This window comes from Callithrix jacchus, chromosome 13 (genome assembly GCF_049354715.1).
Source record: "Callithrix jacchus isolate 240 chromosome 13, calJac240_pri, whole genome shotgun sequence".
In the NCBI taxonomy this organism is placed as follows: domain Eukaryota; kingdom Metazoa; phylum Chordata; class Mammalia; order Primates; family Cebidae; genus Callithrix; species Callithrix jacchus.
Window position 1 is genome coordinate 53,146,151 of NC_133514.1, and position 22,134 is coordinate 53,168,284.

At 43.5% G+C, this 22,134-nt stretch overlaps 1 protein-coding gene across 1 annotated transcript in view; it reads right to left on the reverse strand.

Annotated features, from left to right (window-relative positions):
- The window catches only part of RAB31 (RAB31, member RAS oncogene family), a 166,296-nt gene that overhangs the window by 87,819 nt on the left and 56,343 nt on the right, over window positions 1-22,134 (reverse strand). The window contains exon 2 of the mRNA XM_008979480.5: window positions 6,020-6,099. Coding sequence (XP_008977728.1) covers window positions 6,020-6,099 — 80 coding nt within the window. The remainder of the gene's footprint in view (window positions 1-6,019; window positions 6,100-22,134) is intronic.

Genomic DNA, 22,134 nt, shown 5'->3' on the forward strand with positions numbered 1-22,134 from the left:
CACAAAAACTAAAAAATTTAATTAAAAACAAAAATTTAAAAACAGACAGGTGTGGTGGCACACACCTGTGGCCTCAGCTACTCAGGAGGCCAAGGTAGAAGGATTGCTTAAGCCTGGGAGGTGGAGGCTGCAGTGAGCCATGATCACACCACTGCACTCCAGTTCCAGCCTGGATGACAGAGCAAGACCCTGTCTCAAAAAACCAACCAAACAGACAAGAACCTCAGGCATCTTTTCTTCTGTACAGATTACCCTCAAAAATGGTGGAGGGGGCACACTGGCCTGCTAAACTGACTTCATTATCTGTGGAAACCAAAATCTGGCAGAGAAGTAACATAATCTCCTTACAAAAGTTGAAATAAAAAGGGAGACACACACATGCACACACACTCAAGATGTCAGTGCAATCTGCGTGAATAGCAGAGCCAAGGTTTTTCAGAGTGAATCCGAGAGACCATAAGAATTAACTCTTTTAATGCTGAAGCAATGGCATTTTACAGCCTATGGCCTTTTACCAAAGGTCGTGTGATTCCAGTAGGAAGAACAAGGGTGGGCTTTGAGAGTGGACTCACTTGGTGTGAGCCATGAGAGTGCTGCTCACGGGCTGTGTGCACCTAGGCAAGTCCCCTTACCACCCTGGGCCTGGTGGTGGCCAGCAGGGTTACTGCCAAGCAGGCAGTCCTGGGGCCAGGAACTGAAATGTCTACAGACCAGGAAGGACATATAAATGGGTGAAGCGGGCTAGGTGTGAACGTTAATACTGAGGAACATAATAGTAATAATACCCAGCAGGAATGGCGTGAACGGGGGAGGACTGGCCTCCCATGCAGAGTGGCACCAGCTGGCTCCTGCCACATGAAAATGGGCACCAGGGCTCCAAACCCATTGATTTTTTTTTCAAAAGAAGCCAGGAATGCAAGTTTACTACATGAAAGTCTCCTGATTCTTCACTGTTGGCTTAAAGTCTTTAGAGCCCTGTGAAGGCCAAACAAAACAAATCTATTAATATAAATCAGTTCCTCAGCCCACCGAATCTACCAGCTTTTGGAAAAACACGCAAACATTTTAAAAGTTTTCCATTTATGCCACCTTCCAGGAAAACTGTATATGTCATTTAGAACATGTTCCCACTAGCTTTATTTTTCTGCAACCGGGGTTTTAAAACATTTTCTCAAAATTCCAGAGGGGCAATTTTCATCAATTTTTAATCAGCAAGTTAAATTATAGCAGGAAGACAATACATAAGGGTGGAGGGGGTGAGCCTGCCACTGACTCCGCAGAAAAAGCAAGGAAGGAGGTAGAAATCGGAACAGGGCTTGGCGCAGTGGCTCACTCCTGTAATCTCCTTTGGGAGGTCAGGTTGGGCGGATCACCTGAGGTCAGGAGCTCAAGACCAGCCTGGCCAACATGGTGAAGTCCTGACTCTACTAAAAATACAAAAATTAGCAGGGCGTGGTGGTGCATGCCTATAGTCCCAGCTACTTGGGAGGCTGAGGCAGGAGAATTGCTTGAACCTGGGAGGTAGAAGTTGCAGTGAGCCAAGATCGTGCCACTGTACTGCAGCCTGGGCAACAGAGAAGACTCTGTCTCAAGTAGCCTCCCAAGTAGCTAGGACTACAGGCACGTGCCACTGCACCCAGTTAATTTTCATATTTTTTTTTTTTTATAGAGACGGAGTTTGACCCTGTTGCCCAAGATGATCTTGAACTCCTGGGCTCAAACGATCCACCCACCTCGGCCTCCCAAAGGTCTGGGATTACAGGCAGGAGCCACCATGCCTAGTCAAACATGAACTTTAATAATCAAAACAATTAGACTTTAATCTTGTCTGTGTCACAATTAAAGTTGAGCCCCTGTCTAAGCCCCTGTTTCACAACTGTCTGCTTCTATTGAGGTCCCTTTGGTTGCAAGACTCGGAAGCCCAACCAGCCTGGCTTAAGTCCAAAGGAGGGGTGAGGTGAGGGTTGTGACATTCAGCAAATAAAAATACAGGATGCCAGTTCAATTGGAATTTCAGGTAAAAAACTAACAAATTTTTAGTATACACATGTCCCAAACATTGCACAGGGCATACTTGTCTTATACCCTAATTGCAGCCTGCAACTTAATAACAAGTTAACAGTCACCACTTGGCAGCCTGACTCAGTTTCCCAGAGGCTGGCAACCAGCCATGAAAAAGAGTTAGGAGGACCTAAGTGGACTGGGAACATATATTGTGGATTGTTAGGTAAAGTGTGATACATTTTAATTTTTAGAAATTATCTACTTATACACCTGCATGTCCACAGAAAGTACTTATAAGAAATATGTTAAACATGCACTTTGGACTCTAAATATTGGTTATGTAAACTGTAAGAATAAGGGATTGAAAAGCCAGTAAAATCCTCTGACCTCACTTTTTATTTTATATATTTCTGCATAGTATAAAATTTTTCATGATTTTTAAAACTAAGATATAATTTTTAAACTAATAACAATTTTTTTAGAGCACTTTTAGTTTACAGGAAAAACTGAGCAGAAAGTGCAGAGAATTTCCATAGACCGCTGACCCTGGAACCTGGGTTTGAATGGCATTGGCCCACTTCTAAGTTGATCTCCTCCACCTCCCACCCTCAAGAGAGCAAGACCAACCCCTACTCTTCCTGCTTCTCCTAAGCCTACTCAGTGTGAAGACGACGCAGATGAAGACCTTTATGATGGTCCACTTCCACTTAATGAATAGTAAAGGTATTTTCTCTTCCTTATGATTTTCTTAGAAATGTTTTCTTTTATGTAGCTTACTTTATTGTAAGCGAATTGACTATTTCTTGGTAAGGCTTCAGGTCAACAGTTGGCTGTTAGCAGGTAAGTTTTGGGGGAGTCAAAAGTTATAAGTGGAGCCAGGCACAGTGGCTCACATCTGTAATCCCAGCACTTTGGGAGGAGAAGGCGGGTGGATCACCTGAGGTCAGGAGTTTGAGACCAGCCTGGCCAACATGGTGAAACTCTGTCTCTACTAAAAATATAAAAATTAGCCTAGCTTGGTGGTGCACACTTGTAATCCCTAACTACTTGGGAGGCTGAGGCAGGAGAATCGCTTGGACCTGCTTGAACCCAGGAGGCAGAGGTTGCAGTGAGACGAGATCACACCACTGCACTCCAGCCTGGGAGACAGAGCAAAAAAAAAAAAAAAAAAAAGGTTATAGGTGGTTTTTCAACTGTCCAGGGGTCAGCAACCTTAATCACTGAGTTGTTCAAGGGTCAATTGTAATACATAAGTTTTTTGAAACCCCAAAGTACCAAAAGACATTTATTAGAAAAACACTGTCAACTGTGTTTGTCTCCAAAATGGTACCAACGATCCACCCCCCATCCCCCACCCTCCCTCTACGCATGTGCAGCTCCTCCCACCATGAGGTGGCCTGTGTCTCCTCTCCCTTGAATCTGGACTGGCACAGCAACTCTCTTTGACCAAAAGATTGTGACCAAAATGACTGAACTGTCCTATGTATCATGCCTATACCTATGCTTAACACTTATGCTTATCTTTTTTATGTACTCGCCCTGCAAATTTGCTTTTTTTAAAAGTAAAAATTGTCTTTTTACTTTAAAAAAGATCATTACAAAAGGAATACAGATTTGTTATTTAAAAAATTTTTAAACAAAAGTTTAGAAAGTAGAAGGCACAAACCTCTCTTCTATCTTCTGAAACCATACTTATTATTAATCATTCTTATCAGTTCTGCTTTTTATTATCAGAAAAAAAAAACACACGAAGTGAAAAATAAGACTGGAAAAAACAGTATGGTCCAGAGCAGAGTGAAAAGAATTTCCTCCATGAAAACTGTACCTATCACAGAAGTGCCTACGTTAGGAGACAGTTCTTTACAGACTCTCACATCGTGCACATCTTGCAAGCAAACACAGTTTTTTCCGGATTGTGTTTTCAAGGATGCTTGTACAGGCTGAGTATCCCTTATCCAAAATGTTTAGTACCAGAGTGTTTTGAATTTGGGATATTTTTTTAGATGGAGTTTTGCTCTATTACCCAGGCTGGAGCGCAGTGGTGCAATCTCAGCTCACTGCAATCAGCACCTTCTCTTGCCTCAGCCTCCCAAGTAGCTGGACTATAGGCATGTGCCACCATGCCTGGCTAATTTTGCATTTTTAGTAGAGATGGGGTTTTACTACGTTGGCCAAGCTGGTCTTGAACTCCTGACCTCATGTGGTCCACCCACCTCGGCCTCCCAAACAGCTAGAATTACAGGTGTTAACCAGCTCGCCCAGCTGGATTTTTTAAAATTTTGCAACAATTGCATTATACTTACCCAGTTGAATAGCCCAAAGCTGAAATTCCAAAATATGAAATATTCCAATGAGCACTTTGAGTATGACCTTTGAGCTTCTTGTTGGCACTCAAAAGTTTCAGATTTGGGAGTATTCTGGATTTTTGGTTTTTGGATTAGGGATGCTCAACCTGCATAGCAAACATCCTTGGAAGGGAGCATCTCCCTCTAGAGCTGAGAACCAACATTCTCACCGCCCCATGTAGAAGAAGACATGGGTTCCCTCCGCTCAGGGTTCCTCCTGTAACATAACCCCCTGCATGTGAGGTGTCTGATTCTCGTGTCACCCTGTGGAAATTTGGACCGAGGAAACCAATGCAAAATGCAAAACTCTGGTTATTGGTACTGCCTCTGTCTCTGACCTGGGGGGTCTTTTGTCTTCTGCCAGCATCCCTGAAACTGAGTCAGGCTAACAAAGTTACAATTGCTAACTTGTTAACAAGTTGCAGGCCTATAATTAGGGTAAAATCTCAGACCTTTCCTAATTCTTGACATTTTCATGAATATGTTTCTTTAAGTCACTTTTAAACAACAAAATGTGGGTTTTCTCAGCTACACAGGTCCAACCGCTGGCCTATCAGCCAAGAACTCTTGAGCACTACTTATTTCCTGCCATGAATTTTCTCCACTTCTGATAGTCTCCCATCCTCAACAATCTTGCAGGTTTCCCAAAACATACAGACACACTCATTCCCTTCTGAGGAAAGCAAAAGCTTGCCTACAAAGACATGATATCCTCAGGCTGAAAAATAAGCAAGGCCAAGTTCTAAGAGTGAAGAAGCAGACACTTGCCAAACAGCAAAGCAAAAGCACATGTGGCCAACGAGCTCATTGGAAAGGGGAGATGAAGAGGAAAACAATTGTGCATCCCAAGGTCAGGAGAATTTGATAATGCGCCTCCACCCCACCCCATGCATGGGAGTGGAAACGCTGGCATTAGATAATTCCAGAAAAGGGGCTAGGCACAGTGATTCATGCCTGTAATCCGAACACTTTGGGAGGCCGAGGCAGGTGGATTGCTTTAGGTCAGGAGTTCGAGACCAGCCTGACCAACATGGTGAAACCCCATCTCTACTACAAATACAAAAATACAGCTGGGCATGGTGGTACACACCTGTAATACTAGCTACTCAGGAGGCTGAGGCAGGAGAATTGCTTGACCCCGGGAGGTGGAGGTTGCAGTGAGCCAAGATGGCCCCATTGCACTCCAGCCTGGTCAACATGACAGAGCAAGACTTAGTCTCAAGGGGGATAAAAAAAAGATAATTCCAAAAAAGGAAAGTCATTCTGTTCCTCAGACTGTCCAGACAGCACTGAGGCACTGGTGGATGGCATTTCCAGGGTTTACTATCAGGCAACTTAAAGCAGAATTACCAGGCGTTTGCTTTGCATATCCTCTTCTGTCTGGAAATAATTCTGACAAGATTTGCAGAATAATGTTCTCAGAGATCAAGGAAACGACCTTGGGAGGTAGCATGAGGAAGGGTGACTACGAAAAAAATGACTGACAGGGACAGTAAACCTGGACACATATTCAGAAGTCCTTGAACATCTGTCGGTCTACAGCTGGGATTGATTCTCACTGGCTGGGGTGAAAACTGTGGCCCTGCCTGAGAGCTCAGGCACAGACAGAGTGACCATTCTGATGCTGTGAAAGGAAGCCACGTGAAGGAGAACGACATACAGGAACTTACCCAATAGTAGGGCTGATGTTGTGGTCAAAGTGATCCTGGACAAATCGACACACAATGCTTGATTTCCCAACCCCAGTGTCCTAGAAAAGAAATGAGGATACAACTGTGAAGATGAAGGGCGGCAACTCTCACAGATAACCAGAGGACAGGACTGCCTATTTCTGGTTGATGCGACTGGGAGAGGGAGTGGAGAATATTTTCTTCTATTTCTTACCAATATTTTCTACAATAAAATTGTGTTGCTTTCACAGAAAGAAAAAAGTATGGTAAAAATAAGTTTCAGAAACATGCCTGACATATATATAATATTTAACCAAAAATGAACATGTTCACCATGGATGTATTTTTTAGAAATTTGGAAATCTTGGGAGGGGTCTAGAGAAGAAGTATGTGAACATACCACATTGTTTTGGCAGAAATAGAATTTATTCTGTTCAAAATCTTGCATTCAGAAGACACCTAATCTGTTTCTCTGGGTGTCATCCTATTAATTCTAATTTCCACATTTCTAACATTTTCTTTTTAGAATCTGATGGTTGGGTAATAACTTCCAAATTTTGCTTAATTATATAATGGTCTTATCTCAAATCTTTCACTCTAAGTAATTATTTAAAGCTGATTAGGACAAGGATCCAATTACACACTGGAAATTGAATACATGCATTTACATCCACTCCCTTCCAAAGCCTTTGTAAAGTGGTTTAAGAAATAAAAGACACAAATTCACAAGGTCAAAGAGATAGGAGAAGAGACAACACCAGACAAGTGGTATCAACAAAATTCAGGAGGACAAGCGGTCCCTGAGAATGAAGAAGCTGAAACCGAGTGCTGGCAGGGAGAGAAGCCAATAAAGAAGCAGATCAATTCATGCCGCAGACTCTCAGAAGACATCAAGACTTGGAGGGCATGGCTGAAAACAGATCAGTCGAAAGGCTACACAACAACCTACCCTTGGAGCCCCAGGCCACATAACCAGGGTCAGAGCTTTACTCTCTAGGAAGCCTGCAGCAGACAGAGCTGGGCTTGGGGACATCAGGCACAGCTAAGGGAGTGGCCGGGTGCTGTTCACTCTGAGCTGCATAAGCCTACACAGAAGCAGTGGGGGATCCCCTTTAGGTAAGAGAAAAAGAGCTCTTGAGTTCCTGATATTTTGGGTCCCCTAACCAAAGGCCATGTGTGCAGCAGTTGATAAGCCCCAATACAAACAGAGCTTTCAACTTACATTTTAATTTTTTCAATATAAACACTCCTAAGAAATGCCAGACATTCATATGCTCCCCGCTCCACACACACGCACGAAAGAGCAGGATGCTATTTTAAGAGATCATTCAGAGAATATGACCAAGCTCTTAGAAATTTAAAATGTGACTAGGTGTAGCGGCTCACACCTGTAACCCCAGCACTTTGGGAGGTCAAAGCAGGATGAACACTTGAGGCCAGGAGTATAAGACCAGCCTGGGCAACATAGCAAGACCCCTGACTCTACAAAAATAAAGTAAAAATTAGCCAGGTGTGGTGACATGAGCCTATAGTCCCAGCTACTTGGGAAGCTGAGGCAGGAAGATTGCTTAAGGCTGGGAGTTCAAGGGTGCAGTGAGCAGCCTGGGTGACAGAGTGAGACCCTGTCTCAAAAAAAATAATGAAAAATATCATAGTAGAAATTAAAATTTCAAGGAGGAGTTAGAAAATAAAGTCAGGAAGTTAACCAAAAAGTAGAAGGAAGTAGAGAAAAGCATCTGCCCTCTGTTGGTAATGGCTGCTGTTCTGAAAGAGGCAGGGAGGGCAGAGAACCCGGGACCCAAGGCCTTATTAACACAGTGCCATTGCCAACACGTTCCCACCTGAGAGGATGGTGGAGGTGTTCTAAAAACTATAAACAAAAGGGAAACAAGTCATTTATCGAGGGAAGGAAAACATAGTTGATTTTATTCTCTTACGTTAAAGGTGTAACTTTGAAAGCCAAAAGATCAAGGACAAAATGTTGAAATTCAGAGGAATGTGGTTTTCTTCAGACACGAAATATGAAATGGGATTTGAAATACCAGCTGGCAATCTGAATTATTTTTACTCCTTCTCGGCCCTGTTTATGGGGGACAATTCCAGCAAATCTGGCAACAGGGGACTTGGTTTTTAATACTCATCAGAAAATCCCTCTCTAGAAGATCTCGCCTCCCAAGGAGAGCAGCCTGCACTGACTCTGAGCCCTAACAAACACAGCACCAAAGCTGCTATTTATCTGCAGCGTGCAAATCAATGCGCAGAGTTCAAAGAGGTGATGGCAGAATTAAAACATCAGCTCGTGAGATGCCAATCGATGCCACTGCTATTTCTGAGCTGCACCTCAAGTATGGATTCTGACTCATGTTCCCTCACAGTCCCCCAGACCACAACTCTTTACATCTGAGTCATTTTTAAGACCTCCTATGGAGGAGCAGATCCTTGCCAGACTTCAGCCCATGTAACCCTGGAGAAACTGAACACTGAGAAAAAGTGACGCCCTGCCCCCCCCCACCCTGCCCTGCCCTTGAAGATTAGGAAAATGCCCCTTGCAGCAGGCAGCACACTTTCATGAGGCCTACAAACTGCCAAGTAGGCGGGGTGGGGACCTCTCCCCAACACCAACTCCACTCATTTCTACGTTTCTCCATTGCAGTTTAGGAATTATCTTTCTCAGGGCTCTTCCATTCATTCATTCATTCATTCATTCATTCATTCGTTCTTCACTCGCTCAACAGCATTCCCCAAACCCTCCCTTTCCCATGCCAACAGGAGGCTAGACCCCACTGACAGGGAGATACTGTTCCACCCTCCCTGGCCTTCAGGAGTTCCCCAGCAGGGCAAGGCACACGGAGGGAGGACCAGCACACAAATGGTGAGGCAGGGCTGCCCCACCTGTAACACCCCCAAGCTCAGGAGACAACACTTCGATTTGCTCCTTTTCTTCCTTCCTTGATATCCAGGCTCACCCTATCACCCAGAGAGAAACCTGTCCTGGTTCCTGTCTGCCCCAGGGACTTCCTCCTTAGGCGGCGCAGGCTTTTTCAGTTCCCTCAGGTGTCTGTGGGCACAGGACTGAGGGTGCATCTTCTCGGTGGGGGCACTGCTCTGGGGAGCACCCCTTTGGAATCTATCGTATACTCTCCCAAAGGATGTGCCCAAAACAATGGACGCAAGTCTCAAAGCAGCCAACAAATCCTGCAAGGCCAGCACCAAAATGCCCTTGAAGGTGGAAAAGGAAAATGCCACCTGACAGTGCTCAATGTTTGGCTCTACTCATCATCCTCTACAAAGGGCTCAAGCGTCAACTCCAGCTTGTCGGAATAGTTACAGCAGCAAGTCTGCTCAAATTTAGATTTAAGCATTGATTTTTCAGCGAAAGAAGTCACTGTTTATTTTAAAACATTTTAATTCTCACCTCTTTTATAATGCACTGTCAAGTGTACACTCTTAGACATTTGATAGAAAAGAAATAACAGGATAAAAGGATAGGCAAAGTTTTAGTTTGTCTCAGAAAAGGAAACATTTCTACAAAGACCACCACCATTGAATCCTCTGGCCACTGACTTGGGACCAACCACTCAAGTGGATGCAGCTGCCGACCTCCAGGGGTGGGTGCTGTTCCTCGGCTGGCCACCAGGGGCACACCCTGCCCGCAGTTTGCTGAGGACAGCCAGGAGCCAGGCTAAGGCGTCACTCGGCCCTGAGTCTTGCCCCTCCCTGCAGGAACATCGCTGGGGCTGTGACTCACACACAAGGAAAGTGCCAGGGGAATCGTGACTATTGCAGGTGAAGACACAAAGCGGGGACGCAGAAAAGAGAATGAAGCCTACTGGGTGAAGAAGGAGCCTTGGAAGAGAGACAGGACCAGAGAGGCCTGTCTTTAAGGCCACACTGATGGAAACTCATCTATGCATATAATTTTCCATTTCGTAAGATTCTGAGAATACCACAGGCCATCTTGTCCAGTCCCCTCATTTTGCTAAAGAGAAAACTGTGTGACTTCCTCAAGGTCATATAGCTGGTTGCTAGAGTCAGAACCAAACTCTTTTGAGTCCTAGTGAAAACCTGTTACAGCTCTTACTAGGTTATATCAACTTCCCTGCCAAGTGTACATTTCTCCCCTTTTTTTTTTTAAGAGGGAGGGTCTTGCTCTGTCACCCAGGCTGGAGTGCAGTGGTGCAATCATAGCTCACTGCAGCCTCAAACTCCTGGGCTCAAGTGATCCTCTCGCTTCAGCCTCCCCAGTAGCTGACACTACAGGTGTGCACCACCAGACCCAGCTATTTTAAAATGTTGGGGTTTTTCTGCGAAGACAAGGTCTTGCTATGTGAGCCAAGCTAACGCAAACTCCCTCCACAATCCTCCCGCCACAGCCTCCCAAAGGGCTGGGATTACAGGCATAAGCCACCACACCAGCCTAAATTTCTTCTTTAAATAAAAAAAGTCCAATTTCTAGAACTCACAAATACTATTAGTGCTTTCTTGTTTCACGTTGCGGAGCTCAAATTACTCATAGCCTCACAGGCTCTGAAGATACAGCCGCTGCTGCTTTAACAGTAATGAAAGGGGCTCAAATTACTGACTGCTGAGGAGACATTGGAATAAACCCAATTATGACTGCAGACCCTGAAATAAAGTACAGTAAAACCCTACCTGCGGTCCTGGCAGTGTTTCATTGTATACTCATTTGTATAGTTGATATCAGAGAGGTGCTCACACCCAGCATTGGTTCCATCTACTTCCTGGGAAATTGATCCCTCAGATGAGATTCCTTTCTGAGAACAACCACTTATTCTGAAATGACAACCTCTGCTGTTTGAATTGTCACACTTATTAATCGCATGTAAATCTATAATTATGAAATCAGGAGTCACAAACTTTTGGCTGCTGCTACATAAAACGCTAGGCACCACCAGTCCGTAAAAAACAAGCGCTGATACTTGATTCACTCCTGGATTCCTGCAACAGCCTTCAAGCTTCTGACCCCTCCGGATTAAGACTGATACTTCCCAGTATAAAGAGGAGCTGGTCCATTCCTTCCGAAACTATCCCAAACAATAGAAAAAGAGTGACTCCTCCCTAATTCATTTTATGAGGCCAACATCATCATCCTGATACCAAAACGCGGCAGAGACACAATAGAAAAAGAAAATTTCAGGCCAATATCCCTGATGAACATTGATGTGAAATCCTCAATAAAACACTGGCAAACAGAATCCAGCAGCACATCAAAAAGCTTATCCACCACGATCAAGTCAGCTTCATCCTTGGGCTGCAAGGCTGGTTCAACATATGCAAATCTATAAATGTAATCCATCACATAAACAGAACCAATGACAAAAACCACATGATTATCTCAATAGATACAGAAAAGGCCTTCTATAAAATTCAACACTCCTTCATGTGAAAAACTCTCAATAAGCTAGATACTGATGGAACGTATCTCAAAATAGTGAGCTATTTATGACAAACCCACAGCCAATATACTGAATGGGCAAAAGCTGGAAGCATTCCCTTTGAAAACCAGCACAAGACAAGGATGCCCTCTCTCACCACTCCTATTCAGCATAGTATTGGAAGTTCTGGCCAGAGCAATCAGGCAAGAGAAAGAAATAAAGGGTATTCAAATAGGAAGAGAGGAAGTCAAATTGTCTCTGTTGACAGATGACATGATTGTGTATTTAGAAAACTTCATCATCTCAGCCCAAAATCTCCTTAAGCTGATAAGCAACTTCAGCAAAGTCTCAGAATACAAAATCAATGTGCAAAAATCACAAGCATTCCTATACAATACAATAATAGACAAACAGAGAGCCAAATTATGACCGAACTTTCATTCACAATTGCTACAAAGAGAATAAAATACCTAGGAATACGACTAACAAGAGATGTGAAGGACCTCTTCAAGGAAAAATACAAACCACTGCTCAAGGAAATAAGAAAGGACACAAACAGGTGGAGAAACATTCCATGCTCATGGTTAGGAAGAATCAATATCGTGAAAATGGCCATACTGCCCAAAGTAATTTATAGATTCAATGCTATCCCCATCAAGCTACCATTGACTTTCTTCAGAGAATTAGGAAAAAAAAAAAACAACTACTTTAAATTTCATATAGAACCAAAAAAGAGCCCACATAGCCAAGACACTCCTAAGCAAAAAAGAAAAAAGTGGGAGGCATCACGCTACCTGACTTCAAGCTACACTACCAGTTACCAAAGCAGCATGGTACTGGTACCAAAACAGACATATAGACCAATGGAACAGAACACAGGCCTCAGAAATAACGCTACGCATCTACAACCATCTAATCTTTGGCAAACCTGACAAAAACAAGCAATGTGGAAAGGATTCCCTATTTAATAAATGGTGATGGGAAAACTGGCTAGCCATGTGCAGAAAACTGAAACTAAACCCCCTGCTTATACCTTATACAAAAATTAACTCAACATGGATTAAAGACTTAAACAGAGGACCTAAAATCATAAAAACCCTAGAAGAAAACCTAGGTAAAACCATTCAGGACATAGCATGGGCAAATACTTCATGACTGAAACACCAAAAGCAATGGCAACAAATGCCAAAATTGACAAATGGGATCTAATTAAACTAAAGAGCTTCTGCACAGGAAAAAAAAAAAAAACTATCATCAGAGTAACTAGACAACCTACAGAATGGGAGAACATTTTTGGAATCTTCCATCTGACAAAGGGCTAATAACCAAAATCTACAAAGAACTTAAACAAATTTACAAAAAAAAAATCAAAAAGTGAATAAAGGATATGAACAGACACTTCTTTAAAGAAGACATTTATGTGGCCAATAAACATATGAAAAAAAGCTCATCATCACTGGTCATTAGAGGAATGCAAATCAAAACCACAGTGATATACCATGTCATGCCAGTTAGAATGGCAATCATTAAAAAGTCAGGAAACAACAGATGCTGGAGAGGATATGGCGAAATAGGAACACTTTTACACTGTTGGTGGGAGTGTAAATTAGTTCACACTTTGGAAGACAGTGTGGCGATTCCTCAAAGATCTAGAACCAGAAATACTATTTCACCCAGCAATCCCATAACTGGGTATATACCCAAAGGATTATAAATTATTCTACTATTAAGACACATGCACGTGTATGTTTATTGCAGCACTATTTACAGTAGCAAAGACTTGGAACCAATCCAAATGCCTATCAATGATAGACTGGATAAAAAAAAATATGGCATATATATGCCATGGAATACTATGCAGCCATAAAAAAGAATGAGTTCATGTCCTTTTCAGGGACATGGATGAACCTGGAAACCATCATTCACAGCAAACTAACACAGGAACATAAAACCAAACACCACATGTTCTCACTTGTAAGGGGGAGTTGAACAATGAGAACACATGGACACAGGGAGGGGAACATCACACACAGGGCCTGTCTCGGGGTGGAGGACTAGGGGAAGGATAACATTAGGAGAAATACCTAATGTAGATGACAGGCTGAGGGTGCAGCAAACCACCATGGCACGTGTATACCTGTATAACAAACCTGTACGTTCTGTACATGTATCCCAGAATTTTATAGTTAAAAAAAAAAAAGGAAAAAAAAATGAGGCCGGGCACAGTGGCTCACGCTTGTAATCCCAGCACCTTGGGAGGCCAAGGCAGGTGGATCATGAGGTCAAAAGATCAAGACCATCCTGGCCAACATGGTGAAACCCTGTCTCTACTAAAAATACAAAAATTAGCTGGGTGTGGTGGTGCACGCCTATAGTCCCATCTACTCAGGAGGCTGAGGCAGGAAAATTGCTGGAACCCATGAGGTCAAGGTTGCAGTGAGCCAAGATCACTCCACTGTACTCAAGCCTGGCAACAGAGAGAGACTCTGTCTCAAAAAAAAAAGAAAGAAAGAAAGAAAAAGAAAAAGAATGATACCTCCCAGGCAAATAGATTGTGATTGAGACTACATAATCCTGCTCTCATGGCAGACATCAGTAATCAATTCAAGACACATTATGTTATTGAACCTGAAAAGAGCCTTAAAATCTTTTCAACACAGCCCTGCAGGAAATCACTGTGACTCCATCAAAGTGGGCACTGAGAAGAAAAGGCTGTCCTCTCTGGTCTCTCTTCATAACATCCACCACACTCCTACTGACTCCTTTACTCCAAACTCACTAAGCGCTGCTCTGCAGACCTTTCGAGAATATTCAGGAATATACATTGCTGATAACATTATAAATCAACGTGATTCTTATGGAGAGAAAATAACAACTAACAAGACCCATAAACTCAGGGATTCTGTTCCTCATAATATAGTTAAATAAGAAAAAAACTGGGCACAAAGATTACGGCATACATGGTAGCCTTTCAAATCTTGAGTTTGTTCTCAAAATGTTGGAGAGACTATGATTTGCCTATAACGTACACTACAGAACTGACCCTGTGTGTCACATCCCGTTGGGGGTCACCTGATAATTCCAGCATCTCTTTCTGGTCTTGGAATCGAGATAACCTATATGAAAAGGATTTTTGCATTTATTTGTTTATTTTTTTATTCAGTCGTCCATTTAAATGTTTAGACTTTAAGGCTTATGCGCTTCTTTTTGTTTGTTTTGGTTTGGACTTTTGCTTGTTTGTCTGTTTGTTTTTGAGACAAGATCTCACTCTGTCACCCAGGCTGGAGTATAGGGGCACAATATCGACTCACTACAACGCCCTCCTTCCAGGCTCAAGCAATCCTCCTGTCCCAGCCTCCCAAGTAGCTAAGACTACAGGTGCACACCACCATGCTAGGCTAATTTTTTATTTTTGTTTTGGTAGAGGTGAGGTCTCACTAGATTGCCCAGGCTGGTCTCAAATTCCTGGCCACGTGTGATCCCCATCTCAGCCTCCCAAAATGCTGAGATTACCGGCGTGAGCCATGTGCCTAGCCACATGCTTCTAAAACGTCTTCAGTATCTTCAACATTGACAAGGAGTTAAATTAGGAAATTCAGGAGGCCTATACAGGGCAGCAGACCTTGTAAGCAGAAAGAAATAACATAAAGAGAGAAATAGGTAGAACTGTGCATGGTTAATAGTTTGGATTGTTCTGACCCTAAAGGTGACCAAAAGAAGTAAAGGTCTGATCAGACACCATAGACACCAGCACACACACCAGACCAGCCCCGCCTCAGCCCGCCACACCTAGCAGGCAGATGGCCTTGTGTGGAAATGCCTGAAGGCGAAGGCAGTGCATTGTAATGAGGGCAGTGCTCCGCTTACCTGACTTGCCCACTCTGGGGACAGATGGAGCTCGCAGATGCAGAGATGAGGTCACGTGGGAAGGCACCTCCACAGCTTGGAGCAGGAGAGTGCCTTGGCCCTGCCTGGAAAGAGTGAGAGTCCAGCCCCCAGGCCTGGGCCCTAGCAATCCAGGGTTACTGAATGGCTACTCCGCCCCTTTCTATAGCCCGAAAACCAGGATCAACTCAGAACAGAAGACAAACGGGCTCAGGAAGCTCAACCCAAGAAGCGCTGCACCTGCCCTTATCGACTTCAAAGAAACTCCACAGAAGTATGGCACAAATTCCATGTTGACCCACAAAGCACTTTTTTGAAGCTTTGCCTAAGGGGAAGAGAATATACTCCTCCCTCGTACTCTCCCTTACCTCGTACACCTGGCCTCCTGCACTGGGTTTCTTAAAAAGCAATCAGCAGAAAACCCCAGTCCTATATACCCAACAAGAGCCTCAGGTCCCCAAAGTGAAGTATTCTATCAGGTGGCTGTACCAAGGACTGGAGGTGAAAACACTGCCCATCACCCCTAAAACTACCAGTGAACTCCCTGGAGAGCCCCAATTCATTCCTCACTTGTTTCTGTGTCTAAGTCAAAGAGAATGGAAGTACTTTGCACCTGGATCCCATTCCAGGGCTTATCAGATTATGGACTTACTGGGCCTGTTCACTCTCAGCCCTAAATACTATGTTGGTGGTGTAAAATAATTCCTCTGCATCTCAAGCACTTTTCACCAGAAGGACAATTACGCACTGAAGAGAAAAAGGTCTGATTTTTACAAGTCACAGTAACCACTACCAAAAATAAGGTGACATAAAGCAGAAAACATGATCAAACTCAAGTCCATCCTATGCTGTTTTTATTGCCACACATTCTACAAGATTCCCTTTCGTGGTGGCAAGAGCAGATCTCACGCACGCAAGCAGAGTAAACCTCAGTCCTCACACTCTGTTCTAGGGAAAACTGAGCTAGCAATGCAGGAAAATGCAACTAGGAAGGGCATGGAAGCCACAAAAACAAGATGATTCAATGGTGCAAAGGGGAACCCATGCACCCACGTTCACACACGTATCTCACTTGGTCCTCACCGCAGCCCTCCGTCAGGGAGAGAAGAGACAGCTTCATCCTCAATTCCCGCATAAGAAAAAAAACACGGATTCCCCCCATGCCTGGAACTAGTAAAGGCAGAGTCAAGACACAGACTTCCCATTCCCCATATCCAGTGTGCTGTTCACCAGCTAAACCGTCTCTCCAGGAGGCATCCACAAACGCATGCACGGATTCATCCACTGATTCACCGCCCGTGCAGTCAGTAGTACACAAGGACAGGGGATAAAAAGATTATGTTCTGATTCCTGCAGTGAGGACACTTACAAATGAGACTTCAACTTTATAAAGGAATCAAAGGCAGGAGGTTAGGGTGACAGTGACCGAACTAATTGTACAGGCAATCCCCACTCCATCAACTGGATTGCTGATGGCTGAGTTCCAAGTGAGCATTTGTTGGCTATGCATGTGAAACTAAATATGCGTTTTCCCATTGAACTAATGCTGTAAGTAAAATACGATTATTTCTCAAGCTTGCTGCTGAGCTACAGTACTCTACAGTGGACACCCACATTTACTGACAACATTGTTTCCATAGGAAAACTTACTCTAATTTCAAATAAGATTTTAACTACTGTGACTCCCAACTCCAGGCCTTCAGTAGAAGCAAAAGCTCCAGGATTGTAAGACCTTTTGTGAACGCAAGGCCTATTGGACTGGGACTCTCATAAAACTGCCAACAGTGTAAGTCTTCCATGGGAGCAGATATGAGCAAAATAATAATACTGATGATGAGAAAAGCTGACATTTACTGACCATATGAAAAGTGCCAGGCACCAAGCTAAGTACTTCCTGTGGAAAAGTATCAGCTAATAACTCTTTAAATGTTGTTTCTGCTTCCTTAAGTCTCTTTTATCCTACTGAAACTCCAGTTATGCCTACATTAGACTTTCTTACCACATATATATATCTTTTTTCTTCATTTTCTATCTGAGTTTGGAGATTTTCTGTTGATACACCTTCTAGTTCTTTCTACAGATGTATCAAATATGATAAGCCTATTTATTGATTTCCTAATATCAATTATTAGAATTTTCAGTTATAAATGTTACATTTTATTCATTTTATAGTTTTCAATTCCTTGATGAATTTTTAAATCTTGATTTTTATTTCCTTGAACATATTAAACATTCATCTTTTAAAGTCCATGTCTGATAATCCCATTCTTCAGATCTTCTGTGGGTCTGTTTCTGTTGTCTGTTGAAAGGTTTTCATTTGATTTGCCTTGTCTCCTCATCTCTCTGGTCATGTTTGATTAGGCCTTAGCATAAGTTTAAAGGAAGAAATTAAAGCAATTTGTGCAAGGACATGTGTGAAGGCTAGGACACTTCCCAGATCTTTTCAGACTCCGAGACAAAGGTTTAAAAAGAATATACCGTCTTGGTGCTGGGACATCATCCACCCTAAAGAAACTGTTCCTAATAAGAAAATATTTATAATATTTAAAAATACTGTCCCTTTCTGCTATTGCTAAATTTATTTTTCCCTCATTCTTCAGAGCTGGCCTATTTGGTGGATTCCAAAGTTCAGCAATCTTTCAGCCACTGAGTGCTCTGGCCTCAGTGGTGGTAGCTCCTCTACCCTTCTGGTGGCAAAGGACAGCCCTGCTGCTGAGTTCCAGGAAAGCCAGGGCCACTGACGTTATCAGAAGCGAAAAACCCAAGTGCCAGAGGCTCCATGTCTCTCCTAGCCCAGCTCTTAAGGAAGATCTCACCACCACTCTCCTCCTTCCCTACTCTTCAGATCTGTTAAAGAAAGAAAAGAAGGAAGACGACTTTTAAATGGGGAAGAAGAGCAAGTTCCATAACTCCTCCAGTTCTGTTTTTCTTATAATAGCCCCACTGCTTCTTGGAATTTCCAGAGAGCAGTTTGTCCCTATGTACAAACTCTGTGCAGCTCAGCAGAAACAGAGAATGTGGCCTTAACTGCTAAAAAAAATAATAATAATTAACATGGTTTCTCACTTAAATCACACTGCCTATCAAAGGAACCGCCTGGTTTTTTGCCACCTTTCTTCACAAACAACACATGTGCAAGCTCCTCACTGGGCAAGATGGGTCACTGATGAGTGGCACAGGCACACACCTCCTGGAGGGAACATCCACAAGTCATATGGAATAACCTGGCTTACCAAGGCACCAAGCTTCAAACTTTGGATTTTTATTGTTACATTCTGCAATTTTTTAAAAGAAGATCTTTACTTTTCCTAAGTTGCCCATCTAGCAAAAAAGGATGAAGAATGATCACAATTGCAACGAGCAGCTTCTAAAATGGCTGCCAATAATCCCTGCCTATGAGTATTCACTCCCATATGGCATGGGCCTAATAACTTGCTCCTAAGAAATGGAATGCAGCAAAAGCGGCAGATGTTACTTCCAAGGGGAGGTTATAAAAGGTTGGGTGTGGTGGCTCATGCCTGTAATCTTAGCACTTTGGGAGGTGAGGCAAGTGGATCACCTGAACTTAGGAGTTCAAGACCCAGTCTGGCCAACATGGTGAAACCCCATCTCCACTAAAAATACTAAAAATTAGCCAAGCATGGCGGCATGCACCTATAATCCTAGCTACGTGGGAGGCTGAGGCACGAGAATCGTTTGAACCCGAGAAACAGAGGTTGCAGTGAGCCAAAATCTTGCCACTACACTCCAGCCTGGGCAACAGAGCGAGACTCTGTTTCAAAAATAAGTAAATAAATAAATAAAATAAAAGATGCTGGCAGCCCTCTTTTTCACACTCCCTCTCTCCCTCTTGCCTGCTTGCTCTTACAAGCTACAATGCATGAAGATGATGAAAGGCAGGGAGCTGAGAGAGGCCTAAGGGCACATCTACAACAGGCCACCAGGAACTGCATCCTGGTGACAACCACCAAGGGAGCCTGAAAGCAGACTCTGCCCCGGTCCCGTCATTAGATGACTGCAGCCCCAGCTGACACCTGTTACAGCCTTGTAAGAGATCCCCCAGCCCGAGGACCTACTAAGCCATGCCCAGTTCCTGACTCACAAAAACCGTGACATAATCAGTGCATGTTGTTTTAAGCTGTTAGGTTTGGGGGCAATAGCAATGGGCAACTAATGCAGATGCAATGGCAGGCATTTAGTAAGCACTGACTCTGTCCAGGCTTGTTACATGTTTAATCTTTGCAACAACCCTAATGAAGTAGGGTTATCCCCATTTTGCAAATTAGGGCATTAAGGTTTAGGGTAGGTCAGCAGCGTGAGAGGTTGATGAGAACAAAGTTTTATGGCATTTATGAGCTCTGCTCTGCAAGCTCTGATTCTGAATATTCATACAGGAGTCTACTCTCTGGGCTGTGAGAAAGGAAAGACAACATCGCTTTAACTGACAAAACCTGTTTAGAGTGATTTAAGCACTAGCAATAAACCTACCATCCGCAAACGAAGTTAGCATGGACACAGAGTTACCATGTAAAACAGTCACTCAGTCTAAGAGTAAATCTCCAGGGAAGGTATCACAGCATCCAAAGTCAGAAAGCAGAGAATGGGAGATAGCAGAACTTGCTCTTAAGGTCTCATTACAGACATCTCAGAGTTGCTTTGAGCAACCATTAAAACAGCTCCCTGTGAAGTGTTATATCATTATATTAAGTGCCTTTTCATCTCAGTAGAAAAACTCTCCTTCATTTGATATCATTTCCACACATTGTGACTCAATAGGGAGCCCAACACCAGGATGGGGCTGTTTCAGTTCCTCCCATCTCACTTCCCTGCTCCACACATCCTTACTGGGGGCCTTGGGAACCGTGACAAGACATTTTAGGGGAAACAGGATTGTTTTTCCACCCTGCGGATTGTCCACAGCCAGGATCCTTAGTGCCGGGACCCGGACAGACAGAGGGAGAAGGGAAGCATGAAGGCCTCCAGGAGCTCACTTCCTCATCTTTCAGCTTTAAATAATCCTACTGAAGCTTCTTATAAGATTGTTCTATCTGAAATGTAGGGAAGACTAAATGAAAAAATAATTTTTAAAAAACAATGAAAAAAAAAGAGTGCTCTAAAGAATAGCTCATGGCCCCACAAGGTGGCTTCAGGTCTGTAATCCCAGCACTTTGGAAGGCTTACATGAAAGGATTGCTTAAGTTCAGAAGTTCAAGACCAGCCTGTGCTACATGGCAAGACTCTGTCTCTATAAATAATTAGCCGGGCATGGTGGTGTACACCTGTAGTCTCAGCTACTTGGGAGGCTGAGGTAGGAGGATCCCTTGAGGCTGGGAGGTCAAGGCTGCAGTGAGCCATGATTGTGCCATTACACTCCAGCCTGGGTGACAGAGTGAGACCTTGTCTCAAAAAAAAAAAGAGAGAGAGAAAAGAAAGAAGAAAAAAAAAAGCTCAACTTATTAAACAAATTCTAAAGCACCAGAGAAAATGTGGAATATGCATATCTTTAGCTCAGGTTAAAAAATAAAATTAAGATTAATTATTTTTTAAAAAAGAAAATGTGGAATAGCAAAGTCTTCAATGCAAGGCAAGGAAACAAGTACCATTTACCCACCCTCAACTTCCTGAGAATGTGCTCACAAGGGCCACCTTAGCCTGGTGCCCCCTTTTCTCACTGTGCTGTCCCCTCTGAAGCGGACACAGTCCTGATAACTCATGCATCATCTGTCAGAGCCCAGCACCCCAAGATCCTCTGTGATGCTTTCCCATTATGAAAACTAGATGGCACTGCCACTATTTCTACCACCATACAGTGTAAAATTAAACTTTCCATTCAAGTTGAGAGGCCGACCATGTATGGAAAGAGGTCTTGACATGGCCTTGCCCTTGTCACCTCTCCTGTCTCGTCTTGATCTCAGGTAAACACATGCCTTGCTGGTCCTCATCACCACACATCTGGGATGAGGCTTAGAAACAGATCATAGACCTCAGTTATGTGATATCCCCTTAAACCACAGGGAAACTTTTGTGGGCAGGTAATTTTTGTTTTGGTGAGAGGGTCCCTCATGAGATTCACAATGTAATCTATGATCTAAATAGTTTTACAGTCTACTAGACAGGCCAGGTGCCATGGCTCATGCCTATAATCCCAACACTTTGGGAAGCCTAGGTGGGAGGATTGCTTGAAGCCAGGAGTTTGAGACCAGCCTGGGCAACATAGCGAGACACTGTCTTTAAGAAAAATAAAAAAATTAGCCGGGCATGGTGGTATTTGCCTGGTGTCCAAGTATGTGGGAGGCTGAGGCAGGAGGATTGCTTGAGCCCAGGAGGTTGAAGCTGCATTACACTTAGCCTCAGCAACAGAGCAAGACCTTGTCTCAAAAAAAAAAACAAGACCCACTGGATAGATAAACATCCTCTAAGTGCCTTCCACTCTACAGAGCCAAGCCACCATGTTTCAGGCCACCTTCCTGATGTCTGAACATCTATTCCCAAGGCAACCCTGGGTCCAAACCCTGGGGAGGACAAAGCTACTACTGCTTCTCCATCTCAAAGCCACACACTGCTTGATCTCAAAGATCATCAATTCTGTCTAATCTTCTACTGACCTACTACCTGTCCCACCCACCAGGGCACATTGGTGAATTCTGTAGACGTTGTTGGTTACGCTGTCTGGTGGTCCAACCCACCATACTTCACTTTCAGAGCAGAGGCCTCGGCAGCAGTGGTCATTTTTGTGGTCATTCTTGCTTTTGTCCTAGTGAGGAGATAGAGATGGGGATGATTGAAAGGTCATGCCACACTCGCACATAGCTAAGACTCAGAATCAGATGCACC